This window comes from Rhagoletis pomonella, unplaced genomic scaffold (assembly GCF_013731165.1).
Source record: "Rhagoletis pomonella isolate Grant_MI unplaced genomic scaffold, Rhpom_1.0 Rhpom_scaffold_01137, whole genome shotgun sequence".
Lineage (NCBI taxonomy): Eukaryota > Metazoa > Arthropoda > Insecta > Diptera > Tephritidae > Rhagoletis > Rhagoletis pomonella.
Window position 1 is genome coordinate 11687 of NW_023459691.1, and position 18815 is coordinate 30501.

The 18815-nt window shown below is 37.6% G+C and overlaps 1 protein-coding gene across 1 annotated transcript; it reads right to left on the reverse strand.

The window, feature by feature from the left end:
* Window positions 1-1160: 1160 nt before the first annotated feature.
* Window positions 1161-16464, reverse strand: LOC118751979 (coiled-coil domain-containing protein 40-like). The gene is made up of 6 exons (XM_036486806.1): window positions 15164-16464; window positions 14931-15073; window positions 14303-14862; window positions 14049-14193; window positions 2033-2241; window positions 1161-1962 (listed from the first exon to the last, which is right to left on the reverse strand). The coding sequence occupies exons 1-6, from the start codon at window positions 16072-16074 to the stop codon at window positions 1162-1164; spliced, it is 2769 nt and encodes a 922-aa protein (XP_036342699.1). The 5' UTR covers window positions 16075-16464; the 3' UTR covers window position 1161.
* Window positions 16465-18815: the final 2351 nt, after the last annotated feature.

The following is an 18815-nucleotide window of genomic DNA, read 5'->3' on the forward strand; positions in this document are numbered from 1 at the left end:
GCTACGCAAAATTTTCGTCGCCAAAATTCTCTAAATGAAAAGCAATGGGCCTAAAAGTATACTGCATGGAAAATTAATAACCAGGGCCCGGATTTCTATGCATTTAAATTTTTTTTGGTAAGTCATAGGAACTTAAAGATTAGCAAATGTTGCGAATCAAGAGTTTTGTGTTAAGATGACATCGATTTGTTAGTGCATATTCTTACATATTTTGCCATAAATGCACATTTTTATAAAAACCAAAAAAAAAAATACTTTAGGTGAAATTTTTTTTATAACATTTCAAACTTTTTAATTTTTTTTTCGTTTTGGGATAACCCTACAATTATTTTTACTTAGTTTTTATTATGAAACTTTTATTAGCTGGAACAGGATAACCGATCTTCTTCAATATTGGCACCTTTTCTGCACTTTGCACTAAAAAATTTAATATAAACAAATAAAAATTCAAATTCGGGATCAACTAGCCTCTTGAAAATTTAATTAGCTTTGATTTAAAATACAAAAAAAAATATCAAATTGGTTGAGAAATGGAGGCTCCAGTGAATTATGAACATTAAATTCCATTTATTGACCACTGTGCGCTGATGGCTGGGCCTTGCAAAGGACGGATCAATGCTTCGAGAAGCAAGCAATTTTACTAAGAAAAAAAGTGGCAACAATTTTATTTTTTTTCCAATTTCAATTTTTTATTCTTTATTTTTTTTTTTGTATTTCACATGGCATGCTTTGATTTAGAAGAAAAAAATCAACAGTTTTTGACACTTTCGATATCAGAAGCAACAAAAAAATACACGCAAATGTTGTTTTTGCTCTAATGCTACTACCTGTTTGATATGCCTTGGTCACAACTAATTTTTAAGCAAAAAACAAAACCGACTTCAATTCAAAATCGGTTAACGTGGTCCGAAGTTATGCGGTAACATACATAAAATTTGTGAAGTCGGTTAAAAATTAAACTAATAGAGCACGAATTTCGATGTGAAGCAATACTCTCTGGGAAGACAATATGTACTTGCAATAATTGCACCATGGGCGGGAAGTAAATAGTAAAAATATTTTTAAGAAATTCGATGTCCGAAATATATTTATTTACCAAAAAAATCGTTAATTAAAGGCAAATATTCTGAAAAAGGATATAGATATATATGTATATACCTCTTAGTCTCTTAGAACTTGGATAATTTTTGCAAAGAATTTTTTCTTTTCTGCAAAGTCATTGGTCAAAATCTGCACTACGTCCAATAGATTATCATTGATTTCCATTTGCTTTTGTACCAGTTGTCCTATCGTTGAATCGGAACGCATTTTCGGTGTTACAGTTCCCACACCCAAACGCCTATAGGACTTTGCCCGATTTTGTTTGCGTACAATGCGCTCTAAATTGTAATGTTTCAACAACATGCACTCATCAATCTTCTGGCGATACTCTTCGTCGTTTGCCTTTTCACCTTCAATATTGTTGTATAAACGATTTAGATCGGCGCGTATGCGTTCGTTTTCGCGAGTAACCTTTACAAGTTGCTGATCGTTAATGATGCTTATCTCATTTTGTATCTTCTTCAAACGATTACGCAAATCGATGACTTTCTGCTCGGATGAAATACCAGTTTTCATGCGTTGTGCTTTCACCTCGGCCAACTTCTTTGCCGAGGCGGCAACATAGATGTGCTCACGATGTGCCACACCATGTTGCAAATCTTGTGCAAGCTTCTCTTGAGCGCGCATCAGCTGTTGAAAACGTATACGCATGCGATGTATCTCCGATTTCATATTACCGATTTCGCTGGTGAGATTCGTTTCATCCTTGCGCCAACGCAGCGTCTCCTCTATGAGCTTATATTTGGTCTCCCACGAGAGTGATTCGCGATGTTTATCCAATACCAAGTCTTTATAATGCTCGATCTCATCCTGCAGCTCATCAATTTCGGCTTCCATATTCAAAACATTCATTTCGTGGTCCTATGTAAATTAAATAGAAATTCGTTTTGTTAGAGGCTGAGAGCATTAAGAAACCTCGTTAATGGCTTACCTTTAATTTGAGTACTAGCTCCGTGTGCTCCAATTGGCATTCATTTTCCTCGGTATCATGCTGCTGGCGCGCCTTACTTATTTTTTTATTCAATATCTCCAATTTCGTTAAGAATATTTCTATGTCACGCTCCAGTTCTTTTGTAGCTTCCTCTTGCTTTTCTAGATCTACATCGATCTTCAGCGACTTTTGCTTTACAATACCGAGCTCTGCAAAGTGCCGGATATTTTCAAAATAAGTAAAAAATAGTAAGAAGCAGATAAAGGGTTGGAAGTATGTCCGCCCCTCATACAATTAAGTCCCCTAAAGCGTGAGAGTTATTACTGGTTTCGATATTCTAAAGTCAGTTCTTTGCTTAGTCAAGTTCTTTGTATACACCTTTAGGCATTTGGATAACGGAGGAGCTGTGTTTTGTGTCACTATTCGCATTAATGCCGAAAGGAATAATTTAAATACATACCTTCAGATTACTTTGAAAACTTGGCATACCACAGCAGACCTATTGGGCTTTAAAGTTAAAAATAAAATGTCCATAAAATAACAGTCCATGCTGGTAAGACCGCGTAACCAAAAGGGGAGGAGGGTTTCATGCCAATGATCTTTACTTGGAAGCAGTTATAACAAATTTTACTGTAACCGTTCAGCGAACGTTCTTATTGCTAAGGACCAACATCAAAGGGTAGGCTACGTTAGCCTACTCTGATACAGAATTGTCCATTGTGAGTGTCCTCTTCAAGCGAGTGTCAGGCGGAGACACGTACCCAAAACCGAGAGAGTAGCTAAGTACTTTCAAATCATTCTACTGAACCAATTACTATCCCTAATGAAGCCGGGGAGATCCAACAGTTCCAACTTCGCTATCTCGCTCAGACTGTTGAAGAAGTGTGAACCCAAGTGATTCAGGCGCTTCGACTTTAGACCCGGACGTCGACACAGAAGGTGGTCAATTTGACTCATCCTCATATCAGCAGCTTTTTCGGAGATTACTTGTTGGTATTCGACACTATTTAAGCATTGGTGCTATAGCATAGTGTCCTGTGATGACAAGGATAAGGACTCTTACTGCAGACCTATTGAGCTTCAGTGGGTCCCTCGCCTTTTTCCTATTAAGCCGCGGCTATAATAATCTTGTGGTCTCGCAACGTTCCTGCTTATAAAACAATATATTAGTCATACATTTTCCGTATCTGGCCATCTCAGTAGCCGACTCATTCTCTTCAATATTGCTATGTCCGGGGACCTAGCATAGAGTGACGTTGATATGGCTCAGTTACGTTAGCTTTGTGCGACCGACGATGGAATACCAGATATCACTATTTTAGATCCTACTGTATTCAGTGCTGCTTGACTATCGACAAAGATAGTGGCTCAATCTTCTGGAACCATACTACTACGTAAAAGACTAGCCGCCACTTCTATAGCGTAGATCTTTGTTTGAAAGACGCTGCTGTCACTCAGAAGATGTCAGGATCGGTTGATCTGCAGTCCTTCCTCTGGTACTGTTATTCCTGCATCCAATTCTTCTTTGGCCGGGAACCTCATAGGAACTCTAGTATTGAATTCCCAAGCAGGCGTAATGTAATCAGTGCTAGCTTCTATGTCAGCTTTAATTGCATTGAGCCGGCCCCCTTTTATTTCATTCAGTATTTCTGCATACTCGAAATTGGTTGTCTTCCATGTATTGGCCCTCACTGAGCCTGAGGGCGCATTTTGTAATGAGCGGCAAAGCGGCTCAAAATTAAAACATATGAAATACTGTTGAAGTGGCCATTCACTGAGCTGTGTTTTTGTATGGCGCCGCTCACCGCTTTGCCGCTCACCGCTTTGCCGCTCACCGCTTTGCCGCTCATTGCGTGGCCTCGACCATAGGCATGCGAGTCTTTGCAATTTTCCTATTATTTTCCTGTTATTCCCTTTTTCTAGAGCCTTCCACCATACTAAGGACCAGTGGGTTGGAAATTGGTCTGATGACTGCGGTATACATCCCATAGGCGCCGCAACAATTCCCATTGCTTTCCAAATGTCCTTTTGAACTTGTACTATGCTGCTAGGGATTTCTTAGCCCTTTCCACTAAATTTCTTTTCCTATTCAATTTGGAGTGCAGAAGTGTAGAAAATCTTATTAAACATTCAAAAACTAAATTGAGAATTTTTATTAAAGCACTTTTAGGTCGCTGTAGACTACGAAAGGTCTACTTGACTTATCGACTGTGGCATCAGAAAACGTGTTGGAGTTTCCGAAACAATCCAATCTTAAACGGACGGGACAAGCTTAGCGCCTGCAAATGGGTTAAAACTTAGTTGAGGCCTAGACAAACGTAGTTGGTGGGACGATATATTTAAGGTCACTTAGTAAGAATGAAGGAATTCCTTCATATACCACATATAAATAATATTCTGCGCGGATAATAGGAATATACATTTTCTTCTTTTGGAAGTTGCTAGGAACGTTAAAAGTCAACAGGTTTTATGCAGAGATGCTCAACAAACTATATGAATCGATTTCGTTTTGTTGATGCGCAAAAATAGCTTGTCAAAATAATTTCGTTTCGTTGCAGAGCTGAATTAACGAAACAAAACTCAATCGCTAACATCGAAACGAAATAAATCTTCAATCGTTAACAGCGAAACAAAATAAATCAACGAAAAGTTGTTGTTGTATGCCATTGCCAACTCACTATAAACACCTAGCACCATGATCTTATATGTAATACTTCCCCTATAAACATTTTGGCGAACGTTCGAAAATTACCTTCGATATCCAATATAAATATCGAACTGAGAACGAACTCATAACCAACCTTAGTTTTCCAACGTTCATAATGTATTGGAACTACATTCGAGATGTGTTCGAAAAAAATTAAAATCATAGTAACAAGAGAGGAAGTGAAATCCAGCTCATTTTTGAGTGGAAATATAATACTCTCTCTCATTAAATTTCAATTCGATAATGGGCTGGATTTCGAATTCAGAACGAAGGAAAAATTCATTGGATAACGAAGGCTCCGTTTTGCTGGAGAATGGCCTAGTTCTCGAATCGAATACTAACATATTCCACATTCATTATCGAAGGTGAGACTTGAAAAAAATGTTAGTTTTCCAATCATTTTAGAATTGTTAACCAAGACAAATGTTTATTGGGTCTATATTGGCAGTAAGCTAACTTCTCAATGTGTAAGCATTCCGAAATCAAAGCGAGACAGTCTAGTACTGTTTTTGTCAATGTATTGTGTACTTGAGTGCCGTTTTTGTATATGTGTTGTGTACATGTTTACATATTTATAAACGTATGTGTTTCTATTCTTTCGTACGTGTTTATTGATATATCTGTACTGTAGTGTTTTCGGACCGTACTAGCTCTTACTGCCAATATAGGAGTATTATATATATGACCATGATACAAAAAAGAAGGTATTTAGTTTCAATAAACAACTTTTGATGGATAATAAAATTTTTTTAAGTTTATAAGTTGTATAAGTTGTGAGTATTATCAACGGCCTTGCCACTTTGATGATATTAAAACAATAAATCGGAGTATTTTCTTTCCCATATTTATACCAATGTAATGACATTTGAAATTAAAAACCATTAATGGTAATTATCAGTGTTTGGTACTTTTTTTACTTACGTGGTTCGCTCCTTTTTTTTATTAAAAATATTTAAAATGAAAACTGTTAAAGGAGACTTCATCGTAATTGTTCTTTTCATTTTGTAATAAAAACCACGCGCGCATTATTCTGTTATTTTTTTGTTTTCTTATTTTGAAAGCAATCTTGCGATTCGAATCTAAAGGATGTTCTTCCCAAATAAATCCTTTTTATATTTCGGTTCAAATTTACTTTTAAATTTCTCATAAGATTTTGCAAAAAATTAGGCTTTGTGATTAGCGCATCATCATTAAATTTCACAAATTCTTAATTTATGCAAAATACCTGAAGTCGGCTTGAAGAGATCGCCCTCCGATAAACAACTAACAGATCCTCGTTTAAAGTACATAAACGTCTATCAACAAAATGCACAACTGCGTATGTGAGGTTACATAAATTGTTTTGTAGAGAAACACTCATATTTCAAAATGGTTCTCTTTTTTTACAAAGAAATCACATTTCAGGACGAATGGATAAGGCTTGAGCCAAAAGCTTGTGTGAGCAAATCCCATTTTTGGCAAAAAATGTCAGTCACGCGGTTTTGCAGAACGACGATACGCGGTTTGGTACTTTAAGCGACGATATGTAAGCATACACTTTCTTCATGCTTTCTGAAACCTAGTCGTCAACCCCATTTTCGAAATCATGTAGCAGGCATAATTTTCTAGTTCATCATATTCCACATCGTTGAATGTACTGATAAAATCTTCTGGTTAAAAGAAAAAAAAAATATTTCTTCTAGTGATCAGGCAGCATAAATTTGATGAAATGTCATAATTTTATTAAAAGTCAAATGGTTAACAAAAACAAGGAATGCCATTAAATGAAACTACCTTCTTTTTTGTATCATGCCTAGCACCTAAATGCATGCTACAGCTTCAGCATTAACGTTAATAAGCAAAATAGAATTATTTTGATAAATTACCTAAACGATAAAAAAGTGAATCGTTTCAACAGAAACGATTGAATTTTTTTTTTTTGGTAAACGCTGAAATTAACGTTATAATGCATCCTTGGTTTCATGTACTTTCTCAATCAACACTTCCTTACCTCTCCTCAATTATCCCCCTTATTCTAGAACCCGAATTTTCGTAATTCGTAGTTCGTAGCTCAGCTACGAAAAACGAAAAATCCACATGCTGCAACCCTTGCGGAAACATGTGCAGCATTGCCAGCTATCAGTTGTTTTTCGAAGATAGCTGAATGAAGGAAAACAAAGTGGAAAGGAATTAAAAAAACATTCATGAAGTGCTTATTTATAGTAAAATGTTTTGATTTTACATATTTCGAAGGAAACGGTGGATTCTATTGCATTTGCAATTATAGCAGCGGAGCAAGAGCGCGCTATGGGAATGATTTGACAAAGATATGCGGAGCTGTCGGGCATAGTAACCATGGACGCGTCTATGTCAGCTTCCGGTTGAATTGCTGAACCACAAGCCAGAACTACTCCTATGCCTGAAGAACTGGTTCTCAATCCAGTTAATGCAACAACAGCTTCTTCCAAGTCATTGAAAACATGCACTTTATTAGGTCCACCCCCTGTTGCAATTGCTTCTGCCTTAGGGATTATAACCTTTACTAAGTAGAATTCTCCTTTCTGTGTTGCCGGAGAAGAGGGGCTTCCGCATGTCAAAGGTATACAACACTTCTTGTGCACATCACTCTGGCTACGCCATCCACAGTATTTTTGCGCAGAACCCACGTCGAAATTTGCAAAAAAATGCATAGTGCAATCCGAATTTATTAATAAGATAGTGCTTGGAAATTTGAAACATTTGTTTTGAATAAAATTTTAATCCTTCGATTACACGTGATGTTAAAGTTTTTGGATTCGGATTATGCGTTTGGACACAACTACCGGAAAGCATTGTAAAAATAACTAAACTGGGCCCAAGTTTCTCGATAAGGGGCAACAAAGATTATTTTTCGCTCGTTTATATAAAGCAGTGGATAAAAATATACGTGTATGCGAAGGACAATTTTATCTGTTTAAATGAACACCACTAATATTTCCTGCAAACACACATTTGATTTACATCTTTTATCTCGCCTCCGACACAGAATTGTTTTCGTACAAAATTACGCAAAAAGGCTTACTCGTTCGTTTTTAGCCATGCCATTGTTACGAATTTCGAAAGTTCGAAAATACGATTCGGATTGCAGCATACTATTTCTACGATTCGTAGCAAAATCCGAATACGAAAGAGTTGCAGAATAGGGGTGTATGTTTTTGCCGTTGCAATGCGTTGACTGACTAACAGCCCTATTCGCGTGTTGTCACAGCCGTCAATTGTCACAGTTCAATTGTCATTATCGTGTCATCAACTGTAGTCACAGGTATGCACATTCAATAATGACAACCGAAAAGCTCGTTTTATTTGCCAATTGTGGCGAAAGTTTCTCTGTAGTGAAACAGCTGTTCTTTACATTTTAATTGTTCTTTTTGACCGCCACTGCAACAGACTGGATTTCTTTTAATTAAAATATACCGCAATGGATTACGAAACGCCCGAAAAGTGAGCAATTTTATAATAGGAAAATTTATTTCATTTTATTAGGAATTCGTGTATTAACAGGCGTGAAAAATATAAACGCACCACACAAGAGCAGATGCAGTTTTGTAACGACCACCCCGAACTGCAAATGGGTAAAAACTGTTGTCCCGGGGTCCCCTCAGAAGTCTTCTTCTCTGAATAATTCCTTCTTACTCCATATCAATAGACGCGCGCATAATAATTATTTCCTTCATTATTAATATTCTGCATTATTATGATAAGCAAACGCAAATGGTATCTTTTTGACACACATAACGGGTGATTTTTTTGAGGTTAGGATTTTCATGCATTAGTATTTGACAGATCACGTGGGATTTCAGACATGGTGTCAAAGAGAAAGATGCTCAGTATGCTTTGACATTTCATCATGAATAGACTTACTAACGAGCAACGCTTGCAACTCATTGAATTTTATTACCAAAATCAGTGTTCGGTTCGAAATGTGTTTCGCGCTTTAAATTTTGTTCAGCGATGAGGCTCATTTCTGGTTGAATGGCTTCGTAAATAAGCAAAATTGCCGCATTTGGAGTGAAGAGCAACCAGAAGCCGTTCAAGAACTGCCCATGCATCCCGAAAAATGCACTGTTTGGTGTGGTTTGTACGCTGGTGGAATCATTGGACCGTATTTTTTTCAAAGATGCTGTTGGACGCAACGTTACGGTGAATGGCGATCGCTATCGTTCGATGCTAACAAACTTTTTGTTGCCAAAAAATGGAAGAACTGAACTTGGTTGACATGTGGTTTCAACAAGATGGCGCTACATGCCACACAGCTCGCGATTCTATGGCCATTTTGAGGGAAAACTTCGGAGAACAATTCATCTCAAGAAATGGACCGGTAAGTTGGCCACCAAGATCATGCGATTTGACGCCTTTAGACTATTTTTTGTGGGGCTACGTCAAGTCTAAAGTCTACAGAAATAAGCCAGCAACTATTCCAGCTTTGGAAGACAACATTTCCGAAGAAATTCGGGCTATTCCGGCCGAAATGCTCGAAAAAGTTGCCCAAAATTGGACTTTCCGAATGGACCACCTAAGACGCAGCCGCGGTCAACATTTAAATGAAATTATCTTCAAAAAGTAAATGTCATGGACCAATCTAACGTTTCAAATAAAGAACCGATGAGATTTTGCAAATTTTATGCGTTTTTTTTAAAAAAAAAAGGTATCAAGCTCTTAAAAAATCACCCATTATTTAAGCAAATAAAATGGTTGCACAGTTTTTATTTAATACAACTTTGTAACTTTTTTCTGCAAAATTCGTAAAATTTAAAATAATTATTAACATATGTTTTAGCGTTGTCACGTACTCAATAGGTCATCACAAAAATAATAGCAATTGTCACCGTTAGAGCTTTCAAATTGCTCTCTGCATAACTAAACGTGACAATTGATTATAAGCATGACAATAGTTATAGCGGCAAGTTTTGTTATTGCACGCGAATAGGGCTGTAAGGGTAAAAACATAGTGGAGTGGCGAGCAAAGCGAAGAGCTAGCATCGAGCAAAGCTCCAATTACAAACGTGTATGTACGCTTTGCTCTGCACTATGCATTCTCCCATTGAAACATAAGCGTTTGAAATCGACGCTTTGTTCGATGCTCTTTGCTCGCCGCTCCACTATATTTTGACCCCCTAAACAACATTTGTGTGCGGTTTCCAGGCGAGATGGATTGCGATGGAATTGTGATTATCTGTACAATCCAAGGTTAAGAATGACTTTACCTCAGGATACTTAGAGTGAAAACTTCCATTTTTTTTTGGGGATAGCCCCGTTAAAATTTTTACTCTTCATAGAATACGCATGCTTTCGCCCCTACCTGATGTAATTGGTGCAAGCTCAAGAATTAGATATGTCGAAATCTTAAACGAAGAGCCTTGCGATTGCTTACTATAGGTTATGCAATCAGTGCATACATTTATCTGATTATCCATCGCCTATAGTCACCATGTTTTCTCTCGAGAAATTGTGCATTGTGCTAGCTCGCCAACTTCAATTGGTTGGTTCAAGTTGGCGTGAAGGCGATTATGACTCTCACTGCACAAAGCCGTTTTGTCGCCGCGAATAAAGGTCTAGACATGTGTCTCGTTTTATAGAGAATGTGCTCATATAGGAACATCATATAGCAAGGATTCGTCCACTACCCTAGATAAAGTCGCTTGCTGATTCTAGGACCGCTAAAGTTGGGGAGCATTCTAGAGCTGATTAATTTGGACGGCTTCTCTATCGCTTCGCAAGCACTTCTAATTATTTTCTGCGCAAAAGCTTTTTATTTAGGTTGAGTACGGGATATTTTAGTTTATTTATCTCTAACCGTTTTGGAGGAGTTAAAATATATTAAATTACACTAGACTTTGGTCACTGTCGCAAAGTGTGTTTTCAGATTTACCGCTCAGTCCGTGTGTTCTTGACTGTGATACCCTTTTTTAGCTAGCGATTCTATAGAAGATCGTCAACCACTAAGCTCCATAAGAAGGGTGTACACTTTGGTGGTCCCTTACGGCATACATACATATATATATTAGTACTACATGGGGTATCCTCAGCCAACCCAAATAAGCCTATAATTATAATCGGTATCCTCAGTGAGTCGCATATTACTATGAGGGCAAGCTAAGTTCCATTACTTTGTCAGGAAACCAGTTCGTGCTCATAGGCCCCTTTGGCTTGCCTGACCATTCGCTATTGGGCGTCAAATTAATAGATCTAAAATTTTTTTGTAAACTCTACTGTGTATCCCGTGGTGGCCCGAGAGAGGCTGAGGAACATATAGGTTCCGTTAGTGCTTAAATTTCCCTAGTGCTACTGTGCGCTTATAAAAATTATCAAACCTTTTTTTTTAATGTTCGGTCTAGCCTCTTCTGCGATGGCATAAACCCAGTCGAGGCCTGGTCTTTGCCTGCAGAGCAAGAACCGCTATTGGCGGGCGTCAAATTTAGTCCCTACTTATTAAACTAACGATTCGACTACGGTGCGTTTGACCTTGTCCCATCGCCTTCCGACTATCTTTCGCAGTGCTGAAAGTTCAGGTGATTACAAAGAGGTATTGGCTAACTGAGACGAGGAGATGGGGGAAATCCATTTACAAATAATAACTCTAAATGAGATGTTTACTTATAAACTGTTGGTACAGTCACACATCTTAGAGATAGATTTAAATAGATGCTCTCTTAATAGTAATAATCAGGGCTGCAACCCGGTTTTAAACCGAACCGTTTCTTGAACCTAACTGTCCCTGTTAACGGGCTTCGAACCGAACCGTTTTTATTTTGAAATGCCAAAACCGAACCGAAAATCACTCCAAAAAATGATTCGATTCGGTTTAAAATGAAAGTCCAGTAAAGCATTTTTCAAGTTTTGTGATACGCAACTTGGTCTAAAAACCCGTATAGTAAAACTGCAAACATTTTTTTTGTTTGATGGCAACTCCGTGAGTTGTAATTTCGTCCTGTAAAGAATGCTTGATACTTTTTTATATAGAAGAAAATGCTTAACGATGCCAGTTAAATATAAAATTTCTAATGGCGATTTCGTTTATACAAAAAATGTTGCCTTCTCATCGCCCCCTTCTTAGTGTTTATGCGTAGAGGACAAAGAAAAGGTTGCATTTTTCGGTACAAACGAAATGGGCATAACTCTCGGATTTTTTTAGTTTGGATTAAAAAGTTTGAATTTTTGATGCAATTTTCTGGAAATTTGTAGACTTTTTCTAATTTTCGTACAAAGTTTGAAATTTGGATTTATATGCTTGTTATTATATAACGAGCTATACTTTTATAAAAAATTAATGAACATTAAACCGAAAAAAGAAAAATAGTAAAATGCAGCACTGATATTATTTTGACCATAGGTATACATCTACATATGAAGTTAAGGCCAGTGTCAGCTCCAGTCTACCGAAAATGAGGTTTTTAACATTAAGCTAAGATTTTGAGGGTCAATTCGAAATTTTGAGTATGCTGTTTTAATATACATACTCGACTAAAGTTTAAAGTTTAAAAAGTTTATTAAAAATCTTCTAATTTCATTTTGATCGCGTTGATTTTAAATAATTTTTTTTGTTTTCTTCCATTGAAAAAAATTGTCCAACATACAGCCAGTCAATAAAGTTTAGGTACGGCGAATTTTTTACAATACGGGCAACTATGTTTTTAAATATTTAATTTTTTGCTAACTTTTTATAAAAATGTGGTTGATTGTACAACAAAAACCCAAAAAATTAGAGTTCCAAACCATATACAAAAGTAAAGAGAATTCTGCAAATTTTCATTAAAATGAATTTGGCCCTTAGATAAAAAAAAATCCTAGGAATTCTTATTAAAAAGTTTGCAATTTAGTTGAAACTATGGAAAATATTCATAATTTTTGCAGAAAGTTTGAAAATTGGTTTTATATAGTTAAAAAAAAGTAAGCAATAAATAAGGAAAAGAAAAATAGCCAATACTTGATAAAATGCCGCGTCCCTATTTTTTTCCACCACTATACATGTGGATATTTAAATTTGATTTCAATAACAAAGCCTTTAATTTTTATATTATGGATTTGTCATATTTTCGTAAAATATATAACCTTATTCATAAAAAATAAAGTAGCTTTAAAAGCTTTATAAATTGAAAAATTTTTGAAAACTTCCAATTTATAAAACTCTCTAAACCTACTTTATTTTTTTGAATAAGGCCAATATACTTTAGCATAAACAAATTGAACAACTTGAATCGAACCGAACCGCGGTTCAAGGATACTCGAGAACTAGTTCTTGTATCGGTACAAGCTTTTTCTAAGTGGTTCGAACCACTGAACCGAACCGCGCCCTGATAATAATAGATGGCGCTTACACATATGTTAGTGTTTGGCCGAGCTTCTTCTCCGATTTGTGGCGTGCGCCTTGATGTTGTCACACAAAGAAGACGGGCCCAACAGTTTTACGCCGACTCCGAACGGCGATTGTATTTTTATGAGAAGCTGTTTTTCATGGCAGAAAGAGGTTTGCCATTGCCTGCCGAGGGGCGACCGCTGTTAAGAAATTTTTTTTTTGCGATGATGCTTTGACCGGGGCTTGAACCCAGGTCCTGCGGAATAGAAGCGGGCACTGCTTACCACTACATGTTCTCTTAATAAACAAAAAAAAAACCGAATGAAATCTCTCGACACGACCGTATTTTTTATGGAAAAGAAACTTGAACGAAGACGTGGTAAGTTAAGAATGCCTTGGGGACTTTCGAGAGAACTATTTTACGTAATATCTAAGAGCCTATTTGCGTGCGCGACGGTTACCGTGTAAGATAGTATGACGCACTGTAGGTACGGACTTTATAATGACCCAGGCATAGTCAAACTCGCAAAAAATTCATCGATTGTGCTGGATTGGGCATGTGGTTGGATGTTGATGCTGTGGTGCAAGGATTATACCACTCGGCACTTTCAGTGGTCAACGAAAGCAAAGTCAATCATGGAGACAAAGGGAGGAACAAGTGCACAAAGACCTGTCTACACATGAATTGAGTAGCTGGCGCAACTTTGCAGAGGACAGATAATTGGTGAAGTTTGTTTGGTCTCGATTAAAACCAAAAAACGATTGTAGAGTTAGGTTAGAAAGAGAATATGCGTTTGTTGCGGTGACGGCGGTCACCTTTCCCCGGGAAAGGCTCTTTAAGCTTTCTATACATTTTGTATAGACGCTTGCAGAGTAAAATAATTGTGCCTATCGCTGGTTTATTGACATCATTTAGAAACAGTGCAAAATATTACAGCGTTAGGCTTATGTCGGAATCGTTTATTCTTAATTTTTTGTTTAACAGTACACATACTTACGTTTTTGGGTAACCTGCATTTCATTTAGCTGATTATTTCGCTTCTCGGACAAATTAACATAGTGATTCTGCATCATCAGCCAAAATTGTTGTAAATCACGTATTTGCTGTTCCATGGATGATATGGCTTTCTCTAGCAATTTAATCTGTAGGCAACAAATCAGTGGTCTTAAGAATATCTCTTTTTTATATGAGCTATCACAGAAATACGAATTGATTGTTCCGCATTTTTCCAACTAGCTTCTCTACATTTACCTTCTTTCGCGTTGCATTTAATCCCTCGTCTTCGCCAATACCAGACAGATAGGCAACACGACTCGACAAACGATCGACCTTCTTTAGTTTCAAATCGATTTGTGTTTCCATGTTACGCGTCTCGGCCGAAATTAGTTCCGCGTTGTGTTCAGCTATATCCAAACGCTTTTGCAGTTCTTCTTGCTCCTGATTCAAACGAATCAATATACCCCGGTAACGTTCTATATCCAGCAGTATTTCCGACAGTTGGCTTTGCACTATAGCCAAGTTTAATTCGGTGGCTCTGCGTGTTTCCTGTGCTTCGCGAAACAATTTCAAGCGATATTGACTGGCTTTATCCGTAATCAAACCTTCTTGCGCCAGCTTCAGCATATTCTCCTCCAGCTGATACTTTCTGGCATTCATTTTATCACATATCAATTGTAATCTGCGTAATTCAGTTTCTAAATTAGTGCCTTCGCGATTAGCTTCGGTTAAATCTTTCTCATTTTGCTCCAACCAAAGCGGAAGTTCTTCGAGTTTCGTTTGTAGAGCAAGAAGCGTGTCGGATTGCTTTTGACCTGCAAGTGGTAAGCAATAAAAGATTAGAGATATCTACTACGGAAGTAATAAAATAGCTCCTACTTACATTCGCGCTTAATATTACCACAATCGGCTAGAAGACGTGATTTAAAAACCTCTAATTTTTCATTTAGTTTTGTTTCCTTTGCTATTTGCTTTTTGATGGCCTCAATGCTTCTGGTGTTAAGTTTCATGGACTCTTGTTCTTTGCTGAAAGTTCAAAAACACATTTTTTGGAACACCAATGCACTCAGAGCTAAGCTTAACAGTACATCACCGCTTCGACGATTTCGTACTCACCCCATTGCTTGTTGCGCTTGATAGAGTATTTTATCGCGATGTTGTATGGCCACAATCACCTCGCTCCACGCCAGAGTCAAGCGTTTGTGCTCGGTTTGTAGCACCTCCAAGTCGGTGTTTGCATCATTAATGCTCATCTTCAGCGCATCGGTTATTTCACGCATATCTTGCACCTCACTGCGCATTATCTCGATCTGATGTTCCTTCTTCTTCACTTCCATATCCAGGTGGTAGAATAGCATGTCAGATTTTTTCTTATCCTCGCTTAGTTGCTTTTGCAGCTGGGTATCACGATCAACGATACGCTTGGCATTCTTCACTTCGTCCTCCACCTCATCGGCCCAATTGCGTATGTGTCCCTCTAAAGTGTTTAAGTTCTCCAATTCGACCATACGTTTATTATACTTCTGCTTTTGATTCTTATTCACTTGAAAACGTTCCTCGAACTCCTCTTTGAGTTTGGCAACGACACCCTCCATTTCAACACGCTTCTCCATATTTGTTTGTATCTCTTGTCCATATTCATCGAGCTGTTCGTTTTGTCGCTTAATGCCTTGCTGCAAGTCGTATAGCTTCGCTCCCTGCTCTTCGCGTGTCGCTTCTTTTAACTTGAGTTGATATTTGATTTCGGCAATCTCACTCTTCAACTGCTCCTTCGTGCGCAAAAGATACTCCTTCAAGTTTGCCTGGAACTTTGCCAAGAGCGGATGGTCCGGTGGCAAAAGCGCCAAGCGTATAGGTTTCGGCTCAGGTGGAGCTGGCGCCTCTGTCATAGCTGCAAATTCGCATTCGGAAAGCCCATCATGGCCGTGTTCTTTTACAGATTCCGACTTGGGTTCGGGAACGAAATCGTCGCCAAATGTCGGTTGCGTTTCCGGTGCGGTCTCATCGGAGGTTTGTTCGTTATTCATAGTGGCGTTGATTCAAAAAACCTCTTCAAAATAAAAATGTGAAATATACCGCTAGCTAAAACCGGTTCAGTTGGAAAGTAAAAATTGAATAATACTTTTTGGTTTTTTGATTTTCGGGGTCGACTGAAATTGAAACGTGTTGCTTTGGATATTTTGAGCTAAGTGTTATTCCCTTGTAAACATTACAGAGTGTGAAATTCTCGTTGCTATGTCAGCTATTGGATTTTTTTCTCAAACAAATTTTGAATGAGTATTATTTGTTGACATGTACATACATACAAACCATGATAAAAACATACAGATGTATGTACGCACATTAGACCGGTTCGGTTTCCATACGAAAAGTTTTTAATGGAAGCTGAAACAAATTTTTACAAGGAGCTGTGATGGTGGTGGTGTAGTTAGACGAAGGAATCATAAAAAAATGCAACATCCAACGCACTCGTTTGCAAAACGGCACAATGTAGAAATTACATGGGCGTTAGACGAAATTTTTAGAACTTGATTGAAGATGTAATAGGACTCATGCATAAAAAGTGAGTTCAAGCTCATACTAAATTTTTTTGCACTGATGGAGTGAGGTCAAGCTCATTTGTACTGAAATTCGAGTCCGAGCTTACACTCAGATGAGTGCTGGAACAATTAGTCCGGCGGCTTCATTCCAGCCGGTTTAAACGTAATCGAGACGACCTACTAATCATAATCGACGTAAAGCAAGACGAAGACAACCGATAGAGTAATAAATTTGAAATCAGAGCCGCCTATCATTCGATATATATAATAAGGCTGTTAAGCTCATTATTTTATGTATGAGGCCCAATGAAGCTTGAAAGTTTACTCTTAGAATAACAGTCCAGTATAATTAGTTAATAATTAGAAGTAGTAGTTAGTAGAAGTATGTAGTAGTTGTGTCAGCGGAAGAGGTGGTTGGCTCCTTCTCCTACTTTCCACGTAGGAACAACTGGTATGACGAAGACACCAGCAGTCGTATTATTAAATTGGCTCTCATTGACAAATATGTACATGAACGATTCCCCTATCAACAACTACACCGTATGGCAATCAACGACTTTTTTCATTTTTTAGCTCTTATGAAGTGTAGGAGTGGTTTTATTCCTCCCATAAGAGAGTTACCCAGAAAGCTCTCTGCGACAGCTACAGAAGAAGTGCTCAAATATTTCTTCTTCTTCCTTACCTGTGCAACTTCTGAAATATTCATGGGAGAATGCTCCTAGTCTCGAAGCGTGGCTACCAAATAGTTAATAATCGATTACATAAGCCATAACCATCAAAATATCCTCTCTTGAATGGCTGAGCAGTTCCTCCGTTTTTTCTTATCAATTTGTTATCAATGTTACCAATCTTACTCCTGTTTTCATGCAGTAGAAGAGGTTAGCTCATCGGCTTGGAAATTTTCATCAATATTTCTATGTCCTGCTGTCCACGTGAAGTTGACCTTGAAGACCGTGCTAATATCATTGATTTGATGGCTGTCCGAGAAGATATTAATCGTAGTCTTCGTTACGGCATGTGTATTAAGGTACACAGCCACCTGTTCTTTTGCTAGATCTGCCTGATAAACGCTGCAGCGCCCCGGGATTCGGTTGAATATTTCCAGTCCTAATTCTACAGAAAAAACTCCGTAGCCAACCCTGTTCTTTAGCTTGGATTCATCCGTGTAAAAACGTGAAACGTGTTGCTTTGGATATTTTGAGCAGAGTGTTTGTAAACATTACAGAGTGTGAAAGTTTCGTTTCCATGCCGGCTGTTGATGCACATTAGATCGGCTCGGTTTCCATACGTAAACAGTTTTTAATGGAAATTTTTGTAAAGGGCCTAAGGCTGGTATTGTCTTTTACGAAGTGAACGGTATGGCGACATTTGAGTATACTTAGGCAGTATAATGGTCTCGCGGGCGATAGATGCATTTGATAAGGAACACTTTTTTCTGGAGTTTTAACACTTAATTAATGGAAAATTCAATGCGTGTACAGAGTGCTTTAGTGAGACTTCAGATAGTCAACAAAAAGTTCTTGATTCGCAAGTTCATCTTGTGATTGGGTCTTGAGTTTGAGTCTGGGATCGATGCCGGATGAAGGAAGCATGTTGACGATAGTTTTTCTCGCGATGAAATTTATTCAATAATACAAAAAATACATATATATAAAATTACTCTGCAAAATGTGTTTGATTTTCGATGTACACAGAAACCGAAACGTGTTACTTTAGAAATACCATGTAGTGTTTTTGTATATGATATAGAGAACAAAGGTGGCATCCGCTCTCAGTGAATGTGACAGAATCGCTGTTTGTATGACGTCATACTTGTGCCACTTGTTTACGTTTTTCTTGCAAAATTTCTTCTTCTGCACCAATGCGACGTCTCAAAAATTCTCTCTGATGGGCGCAATCTTGTATTCTATCATTTTTGTTTTTTATTGTAAAAACAATACACAGTGTGCTTTTCTGGTAGATACGAGAGCTCCGCTAATAAGAACGCATCGGAATTATATAACATTCCAAACCTTGATTTGCCCTAGGGTTGCCAGGTTTTGAAACGGAGAAAGGAGTACATTTATATTTTCGATAGAAAAAAAAGCAGCACAGGACCTAAAAAAGGAGTACAATTTTTTTTTTTACTTTTTATGCAATTTATTGTTACAAATTACCATTAATTAGGTACAAATAAACAAAGATTTTTTAGAAATCTTTTTCAAAGCAACAATAAATGTTAAAAATAA

What these genes read in the sequence shown, in the direction of transcription:
- LOC118751979 (XM_036486806.1), bottom strand. Translation starts at nt 16,074, where the DNA reads ATGAATAACGAACAAACCTCCGATGAGACCGCACCGGAAACGCAACCG. An exon ending in CAAGCGCAACAAGCAATGGG is followed by an intron (nt 15,074 to 15,163) that starts GTGAGTACGAAA and finishes TTGAACTTTCAG; the next exon opens with CAAAGAACAAGAGTCCATGA. An exon ending in AGCTAGTACTCAAATTAAAG is followed by an intron (nt 1,963 to 2,032) that starts GTAAGCCATTAA and finishes TAATTTACATAG; the next exon opens with GACCACGAAATGAATGTTTT.